The sequence below is a fragment of the Lucilia sericata genome, unplaced genomic scaffold (genome assembly GCF_015586225.1).
Source record: "Lucilia sericata isolate MDLA Ls3-8-SP2 unplaced genomic scaffold, ASM1558622v1 Contig001938F_arrow, whole genome shotgun sequence".
Taxonomy (NCBI): Eukaryota; Metazoa; Arthropoda; class Insecta; order Diptera; family Calliphoridae; genus Lucilia; species Lucilia sericata.
The window spans coordinates 12501-22500 of NW_023995812.1; the positions used below are offsets into that span (position 1 = coordinate 12501).

The 10000-nt window shown below is 32.2% G+C and overlaps 2 protein-coding genes across 2 annotated transcripts in view; one reads left to right on the plus strand and one right to left on the minus strand.

Moving 5' to 3' along the window:
• The window catches only part of LOC119613036, a 6760-nt gene extending 2977 nt beyond the window's left edge, over positions 1-3783 (plus strand). The window contains 4 exon segments of the mRNA XM_037968977.1: positions 1-958; positions 1092-1393; positions 1489-2355; positions 2357-3783. The exon segment at positions 1-958 is cut by the window's left edge and continues 59 nt beyond it. Coding sequence (XP_037824905.1) covers positions 136-958; positions 1092-1393; positions 1489-2355; positions 2357-3178 — 2814 coding nt within the window. The 5' untranslated portion in view covers positions 1-135 and the 3' untranslated portion in view covers positions 3179-3783.
• Positions 3784-6068: 2285 nt separating this feature from the next.
• On the minus strand, positions 6069-9595 carry LOC119613038 (GILT-like protein 1). Its single transcript, XM_037968979.1, has 5 exons — positions 9019-9595; positions 8830-8961; positions 8562-8723; positions 6440-6577; positions 6069-6320 (listed from the first exon to the last, which is right to left on the minus strand). Exons 1-5 carry the CDS (start codon positions 9103-9105, stop codon positions 6210-6212), a joined length of 630 nt encoding a protein of 209 aa, XP_037824907.1. The 5' UTR covers positions 9106-9595; the 3' UTR covers positions 6069-6209.
• Positions 9596-10000: the final 405 nt, after the last annotated feature.

The following is a 10000-nucleotide window of genomic DNA, read 5'->3' on the forward strand; positions in this document are numbered from 1 at the left end:
TAAAGGATTATTATGTGTGTAATTATAAAAATTACAACATTTTATTGTAAAAATAGAAAATAAAACAATAATAAAAGTAAAGAAATAAACTTAACACAAAACTCCAGTACAAATATTAAAAGAAACAAAAACAAAATGGCTACAACTAATGTAACAGCCGGAGCAACTGCAACACCAGAAGAAACCCTGTCCAAAGATGAAGTAGATTTTGTTAAAGTCTCTCACAATAACAACAACAATCATAATATTAATAACAATGTAAATAATTTAACACACAACATCATCAACAACAACAACAACAAAGTGCCAAAAACAACAACCAACAATCAACAACAAAACAATAACAGTCAAAAGCCAAAGGAACGTTTAACAATATTTGGTTTTAGTAAAAAATCCAAATCTTTAGATGAACAAAAATTAGCAAAAAAGGACAATAGCAAAAGCCATGAAAAGTCAGATAGTGCTACCACAGATTCAGGATTCCCCTGTCAACCCACACCTGTACCCATAGGTACACCACCCAGACACAATAAATTTGTTAAAAGTTCTTCCATATCACGTCTTCTGGGCAATACCTATAATGCCAAAAAATTCGACAAAGAAGAGAAGAAGGTGGCAGCGGGTAAATTTAATACTTATGGCGGTAGACGTCGTTCAAGCGGTCCCTATTTGGAACGTTTCAAACGTTATGCCAAAGATGATGCTGATGTCGCATCACCTCCAGTTGTGCTAATCGAGAAAACAATGACCAATTCCGATACATTAGACAGCGAAATGTTGGCTTTGGAACATTTTCATGAACCACGTCACGATGATTTGGGTTCCAAGGCTATGCGTACCATATCCAGAGGTTTGGGTAAACTGTGGTGGAAACGTACACATAGTGTAGATATTAGTTCACCGGATCCGGAATTTAAGGTGTCATATTTGGGCAATGTTTTGACGGGATGGGCAAAGGGTAAGGATAATTTTAAATGATGTTATTGTTGTTGAAAAATACTAAACATTTTTATAAAATAATTAAAGTAAATAAAACTTAGTTTTTAATCCGAAAAAAATCATTTTTTGTTTCTTTCTTTTTTCCCGTCCAGGCGAAGGTTGTGTGGAGAAACAGCTAAATACGCTGTGGCGCAATTATACGCAAAACAATAAACCCGACGTAATAATGCGCCTAAAAGTATGTGCCTCTGGTTTGAAAGCAACAACCAGACAACACGGACTAACAGAATATTGGGCCAATCGTATCACACATTGCTGTGCACCAAAGAACTATCCACGCGTCTTCTGTTGGATTTATCGTCATGAGGGACGTAAGCTAAAACACGAACTGAGATGTCATGCTGTTTTGTGTAGTAAAGAGAAACAAGTACAAGAAATCTGTGATACTTTAAAGGTGAGAAAGAGTTTCTCCCATAACAATATATTTTGCTTCTTTAGAGAGAAACATAATTTTCATTTTTTTTTTTTTCGATTTTTTCCATTTTACAGGCCAATCTTGAGTGTGCTCTGCGTGAATTTAAACGTGAGAAAATTCTCAAACAGAATGCTCGCTTAAGTCTTGCTAACGCTGTCTATGATAACCCCAGTTTGCCAAGACGTAAGATTCTACTGAGTGTGGGCAGTAATAACTATCGTCCGCCCTTGGAAAGATCAAAATCGGCACCCAAATTAATGGCCATTGAAGAGGCCATAGGCGAAGAGGGAGAGGAGGTGGAAGAGACCAATGAACCTGAAATGAAGCCATGCTGTCAAAAGGATTCTTTATATCCAGCCATGACTTTAGGCAGAAGACGTTGCCGTCGTGGTCATTCCATACGCAGAACTGGTAAATTAAGACCGGTAAGCTGTGGATCCTCAGACAGTCCCTGCTGTGGTGGTAAACAACAACAGCCGCTGGCATTAAATGAAACCAAAGATTTAAAGGAAATGGAAAAGGTAAAGAAACCGGGAGATACAAATTATGGCTCCGATGATTCGGATGATTTTGAGAAAATATTAAAACACAATGATTACGATACCAATGCTTCTTTGACCAATGAATTGTTGCCCTATTTCGAGAGACAATTGAATAAGAATATCAGCAATAGTTGTGGCAGTTTAAGTGATTTAAAAGATGAGCAACAGGTTGGTGGTGCTCACCACGAAGAAGAAGGAGAACCTTTAAGTTTATTACCCTGTATAAATAATGATCCCAATGCTAATCCTTTAAATGATTTCAATCCCCATCATTTGAATGAACAAACCGAGGAAGAGGAAGCCGAACAATTGGTTACCATGAGACGTGCGGGAGTATGCAGTGATGGTGAAGATGATTTTTTGGGTGAAGAGGAAGATGATATGTACTTCCGTCAGGCGGGCCATTTTGACAATGCTACATCGTCATTCTATGCGTAAAATGGCTAATCTATCGCTGAGTAGCGATGAGGGCAGCAGTAGTTTGGAAACCAATTCCAGTGGTGTTATGGAAACTAGATATAAACATCAACAGCAGTCTTCTATATCATCTGAAGCCTCTTCGGCTTCTTCTACTCCCCAACAGAGTGCTAGCAAACGTATAAGTAATGATAGTGCTGATGAGGGTTCCATATCTAGTGGTTGTGAGACCGCCAGCACGGTAACCAATAATCAAGATGATATATCTTTGAAATATAGACAAGCTCTCAAACAATTTTCTAACGGTGAGGTTGTACATGACCTCGAAGAGCCCTCCTCTTTGGATTCCAACTCCCTAACAAATGAGGAAATCTTTGAATGTTTACAGAAACGTAATAACAGTGATGCCGCCACCACCTTTAGCAGTTCCAGTTCTATAACTCTCAAAATGAGCTCCTCCCCCAGAGACTCTCTAAGTGGCCTTAATCTAACCGAACAGAGTCCAACATTATCGTGCACAAATAGCAGTATATCATCAGTACAACGTCCCAGACGTTCTAGACGTCAACGTGATGTTAAACAAGATTCAGATTCCGAGTGCAGTGATGAATCGGGTTATGTCGAGTATCAGGAGAGAGAAAAGTGTAAGAGTAATAATAACAATAGTAGTAGTAATAGTAAGTTAGAACAACCAAAGCCTCAATTACCTATAAAGCCTCAAATACCACCAAAACCTATGCCACGAAGATTTATCAATATACATAATAATACTACAACAACTATACCTACAACAACAACGGTTTAGGGATTTGTTAATTACATTGTTTTATTTCTGGTTAGTTTAGCAAAGTTTATAACCAAGTAAAAGTTTTAAAGAGAGTAAGAGAGAGATACAAAGAGTAGGATTTCTTTTTACAGCCAGAAGTTGGCTGCATTCTCTCCCTCTTTTAAAGATTTAACAATTTTAAATAATTGCAACAATTTTGAAATATTTTCTTTTAAAAAAACTAAAAAGAAACTAAACGTTTCTTTGCAAAATAATATTTCTATGAAAAAAACTTTGAAATTCTTTAAAAATTAGTGTTAAACGTTACATTTCTACAAATTTTCTTTTAAAAACTCTTACAACTTCTCACATTTTTCAATTAAAGTTTTTAATTCCTTTCTAATCGAACTTTTACAACAGTGATATTGTATTGTTTTTACAAAAAAAAAAAATAACAAACCAACAAAAACAACTTAAATTTAAAAGTCCTCATCATCCCCTTGTGCTTATATATATATTCATTAAAATACTTAACATTTAGTGCCTTAAAAAATATATCTTTTTAGAAAATTTTTTATTTTATAAAAGAATTTGTTGAAAATTATTATAAACATTTATATTAATTAAAAACTAAACAATATTATTTTATATTTATACACCATATTTTTACATTTAACACAATAAATAATTAAGTGATTTATACAATTTGTTGGTTTTTGTTTGTTTTTTTATTATTTTTAGTATTAAAAAAAAATAGTTTTAAAAAACAAATTTATATAAGTTATAAAATAAAAATTGTTTATAATTTCTTGCATCCCTCTTCCCTTAAATCATTGTTTTATATCATTTTAGTTCTTATACAAAACAACAACTTGTTTTTTGTCAAATTATTCTTTTTTTGTCTACAAATCTATTTTATTATAACACATTTCTTTAACTTGCATTGTTTTATTGTAAATGAATTTATTATGTTAAATCTCTATTATATTATTATATATTATTGCTATTATTATATTTTTTATATAGTATAAGTTTTATCTGCTTAGAATTTTTAATAAAAATGATATAATTTAATAATAATAAAACAAATGAGTGAATAAAGTATCAATAAAAAAAGAACAAAACAAAAGTTTGAAGTTATTTTTCTAATGAATTGGGTGAAAATTCTAGCGGGATTATGAAACATTGATATACACATTAACTTCTATTATAGAATTGTTCTAGAAATGAACTAAAACTGAAGTTCAACTGAACTAGAATTGAACTAGAACTGAACTAGACCTGAACTAGAATTGAACTAGAACTGAACTAGAACTGAATTAGAACTGAATTAGAACTGAACTAGAACTGAACTAGAACTGAACTAGAACTGAACTAGAACTGAACTAGAACTGAACTAGAACTGAACTAGAACTGAACTAGAACTCAACTAGAATTGAACTAGAACTGAACTAGAACTGAACTAGAAATGAACTAAAACTGAAGTACAACTGAACTAGAATTGAACTAGAACTGAACTAGATCTGAACTAGAATTGAACTAGAACTGAACTAGAACTGAACTAGAACTGAACTAGAACTGAACTAGATCTGAACTAGAACTGAACTAGAACTGAACTAGAACTAGAACTGAACTAGAACTGAACTAGAACTAGAACTGAACTAGAACTAGAACTGAACTAGAACAGAACTAGAACTGAACTAGAACTGAACTAGAACTGAACTAGAACTGAACTAGAACTGAACTAGAACTGAACTAGAACTGAACTAGAACTGAACTAGAACTCAACTAGAACTGAACTAGAACTGAACTAGAACTGAACTAGACTTGAACAGAACTGAATTAGAACTGAACTAGAACTGAACTAGAACTGAACTAGAACTGAACTAGAACTGAACTAGAACTGAACTAGAACTGAACTAGAACTGAACTAGAACTGAACTATAACTGAACTAGAACTGAACTGAACTAGATCTGAACTAGAACTGAACTACAACTGAACTAGAACTGAACTAGAACTGAACTAGAACTGAATTAGAACTGAACTAGAACTAAACTAGAACTGAATTAGAACTGAACAGAGATGAACTAGAACTGAACTATCTATCTATCTATCTATCTATCTATCTATCTATCTATCTATCTATCTATCTATCTATCTATCTATCTATCTATCTATCTATCTATCTATCTATCTATCTGACTATCTATCTGACTATCTATCTATCTATCTATCTATCTATCTATCTATCTATCTATCTATCTATCTATCTATCTATCTATCTATCTATCTATCTATCTATTAATTAATCTATCTATTTATCTATCTATTTATCTATCTATCTATCTATTTATATATCTATCTATTTATCTATCTATCTATTTATCTATCTATTTCTATTTAGCTATCTACACAACTTCTATGAAATTTTGAAACTCGAGTTATTACTTTTCATTTAAAGTCATTGCGCTTTTTGAACAAAAAGACAAACCATTAATATTTTTTTAACACTTCGCCACGCTATTTTACTTTCTGCCAAATATTTTTTAACATTGCAAAACATTTAACATGGTAAACCTGTTAAATTTAACAATTTTTTATAATATATAAAATAAACAACTCAATATAAACAACGATTTTTTTAAAATTACCAATATAAACCAGTTATAATTTAATTCGAAATTTATCTTAAGAGGAAAAAGTTCTTAGGGTTAAATTTAAATGACACCTTAAAATATACAAGAAATACCCAAAATCCACAACAAAAAAAACGCACATGCCCAAAAACTCATTAAATTTGCACACAAAACCAAAAGACAGACAACAATTTTTAAATTGACCCACTTTTTCGAAAAAATAACACTTAATTTGTTACAAGCTTTACTTTAGTCGCAAAAAAATAAAAAATGCATTAAACCAGATTTTGTCTTAAATCAATTTTTTATGTTTTCTTTATTAAATTTTTTTTAACAATTACACAAAAAAATAAAACAACTGATAAAACTGGATCTTTAACTTAAAATTGCGTTGTGGTATGTGGTGTTTCAGGCAAAAGTTAGTGCCGAGATGTTATTGACACACCGCATCGTGAAAGGAAATAGTTCCCCTTTTTTGTAAGAGACCACAAACTGTACCGCGAAAATCACGTAATGAACTGTCCTGTAATTGTTGATCGAAAACCTGTACGAGATAAAAAAAACATGAATTTTAAATAAAATAAACGTTTTTGTTTTAATCATTATTATGCTCATTATGTATTTTAAACATTATTAAATTGCTTGTATATTGTTGTACTTACAACCGTCGTAAATTATGGTCGGTACAAAACTTATCCGATATGAGTGAGTTATGCGTTCAGCTTCCAATTGCAGTAATGTTCCCAATTCGGTATTCATGCAGGTGTCAATGTCACTTGAGAGGCCAACTGATTCGGCGCACTGAGTAAATAGGGAAATTGATTTTTAGTTGATTATAAAGACAACTTAATAAAGCCAAGAAAGCAGAATCACTTCCACAGCTTATTTAACAATTTCCACAGATGAAATGTCATTCATTATTTTGCAGACAATATAATAACTACTCTATTAAAAGTGCTCGAAATAGATTAAATTATCTTTTAAGATTGGCCCATATTTGCCATAGCTCCCATGTAATGACAACTTCGTAAAATAAATGTAATTTTCACAAATATCTTAAACCTGAATTAGAACTAAACTAGACGAAACTAAAATTAGAATTTAAATTCAACTGAATTAAAATTTAAGAAGAAATGAACTGGATCTGATCTAGAACTGAACTAGAACCGAACTAGAATTAATTTAGAATTGAACGAGAACTGAGTAGAACAAACCAGAACTGAACTAGAACTGAACTAGAACTAGAACTGAACTAGAAATAGACTGAACTAGAACTGAACTAGAACTGAACTAGAACTGAACTAGAACTGAACTAGAACTGAACTAGAACTGAACTAGAACTGAACTAGAACTGAACTAGAACTGAACTAGAACTGAACTAGAACTGCACTAGAACTGAACTAGAACTGAACCAGAACTGAATTAGAATTGAACTAGAATTGAACTAGAACTGAACTAGAACTGAACTAGAACTGAACTAGAACTGAACTAGAACTGAACTAGAACTGAACTAGAACTAGAACTGAACTAGAACTGAACTAGAACTGAACTAGAACTGAACTAGAACTGAACTAAAACTGAACTAGAACTAGAACTGAACTAGATCTGAACTAGAACTAAACTAGAATTGAAGTAGAACTGAACTAGAACTGAACTAGAACTGAACTAGAACTGAACTAGAACTGAACTAGAACTGAACTAGAACTGAACTAGAACTGAACTAGAACTGAACTAGAACTGAACTAGAACTGAACTAGAACTGAACTAGAACTGAACTAAACTGAACTAGAACTGAACTAGAACTGAACTAGAACTGAACTAGAACTGAACTAGAACTGAACTAGAACTGAACTAGAACTGAACTAGAACTGAACTAGAACTGAACTAGAACTGAACTAGAACTAAACTAGAACTGAACTAGAACTAAACTAGAACTGAACTACTAGAATTGAACTAGAACTGAACTAGAACTGAACTATAACTGAACTAGAACTGAACTAGAACTAGAACTGAACTAGAACTGAACTAGAAATGAACTAGAAATGAACTAGAACTGAACTAGAACTGAACTAGAACTGAACTAGAACTGAACTAGAACTGAACTAGAACTGAATTAGAACTGAACTAGAACTGAACTAGAACTGAACTAGAACTGAACTAGAACTGAACTAGAACTGAACTAGAACTGAACTAGACTGAACTAGAACTGAACTAGAACTGAACTAGAACTGAACTAGAACTGAACTAGAACTGAACTAGAACTAAACTAGAACTGAACTAGATCTGAACTAGAATTGAATTTGGATTGAACTAGAACTGAACTAGAACTGTACTAGATCTGAACTAGATCTGAACTAGAACTGAACTAGAACTGAACTAGAACCGAACTAGAACTGAACTAGATCTGAACTAGAACTGAACTAGAACTGAACTAGAACTGAACTAGAACTGAACTAGAACTGAACTAGAACTGAACTAGAACTGAACTAGAACTGAACTGAACTGAACTAGAACTGAACTAGAACTGAACTAGAACTGAACTAGAACTAGAACTGAACTGAACTAGAACTAAGCTAGAACTGAACTAGAACTGAACTAGAACTGAACTAGAATTGAACTAGAACTGAACTAGAACTCAACTAGAACAGAACTAAAACTGAACTAGAACTAGAACTCAACTAGAACTAGAACTGAACTAAACTAGAACTAAGCTAGAGTTTAACTAGAACTTAAATAGTTTTTATTTGTTGTCTTATTTGCGGTTATATTTCGAATTTATACTTACATAGTTTACATTGGAATTATCTGGAATGGTCATTTGACAAACGACGAATTTAACTTGACTCAATTGATCTTTGGTTTGTTGTAGAACACACGATTGCTGGCGATTGCCAAAACACTCACGAGGACCGTGTTGGCAAAAGAATTGGGCGCCATTATTTTTGGACTGAAAGCAAACAAATATAAATTATACACAATAAAGGCCTTCGAATCATTAAGGAGGATCCTACATTAGGACCCTGTCCCCTAAATAAAAAAAAAAAACTACTTACATAAGATTTTCCAAATGGCACCAAAGATATATCAATGTAATCCTTTAACACATCATAGTTGGGACCCAATTGACGGCCGATAAAACGTATACTGTCTGGGCACAAAGACTCGTATAAAACTAAAACTTTTAACTGTAAAAGAGTTTAAAAAGTAAGATAAAATTTTAAATAAATCACTTTATTTCTTACCTTCTCCACTGGGGCTTGACCATTACAAATGACAAAAGCAAACACGGCTAAAATTAGGGGCAACAAAGAAATTGATGGTTTAAACATTTTTTCTTTCCAATTAACAATTTATTTTTATTTTTAACGAAAATATAAACACAGTAGTTCTTTGTTGTTTAACCCAGTAATGTTGTATTCAGAATAAATTTATAAAGAATATTAAATAAACAATTTAAACATTCGTTGTGTTTGTGGTTGTTTTAGTTCTTCTTCCTCAATTTTTCCGTGTTAAAGAGTCAATTAAACTTTAAATTTTGAATTGATTTCTTTAAATTTATTTCAATTTTATTTGTTATTGGAGGCGTAGAGTTGTTGTGATTTGTCGTTGTTGTAGTTGTTGTTAAGGTTTATGCACGATTTAAAATTTCAGTTAACGTTCGTGTTTTAGTTCAATCCGCACATCCAAACACTCTATGTATTGAATTGACAGAATTATCACAACTGAACTGTTAACACTAACTATAACTCAATATGGTCAGATTAAAATTATAAAAACAAAAATGTTTTAATATTTTGGAGACCGTTGAATGGCTTCTTATATTGTTGTTGTTGTTGTTGTCGTGACTTCTGAGAACTGTTTGTTAGCTGTAGTAGACAAACTTTAGTACTCGGTTAGTCGTAGTTACGATTTTGAGATTGTTACCTTCATTGAATGTGAAATCAATTCGCTACGCATACGAGTACATGATTATGAATATGTTACAATATGAACCTGAAAACAGGGTCTTACAAAATTTTATGTGTTTTGGGAAAACATAGTTTGGTATTGAAAGAAAAAAAAATGCAATTAAATTGTGACCTTAGCATTTACAAAGTTGAAATTTCGAAAATAATAGATATGATCAGATCAGAAATCGCCTGAATTCACTTTTGAATTTGAAGGATAAGGAGCGTGACTCTAATCCTTCAAAAAAACACAATTTGGTTAAATGAAAATTGTCCA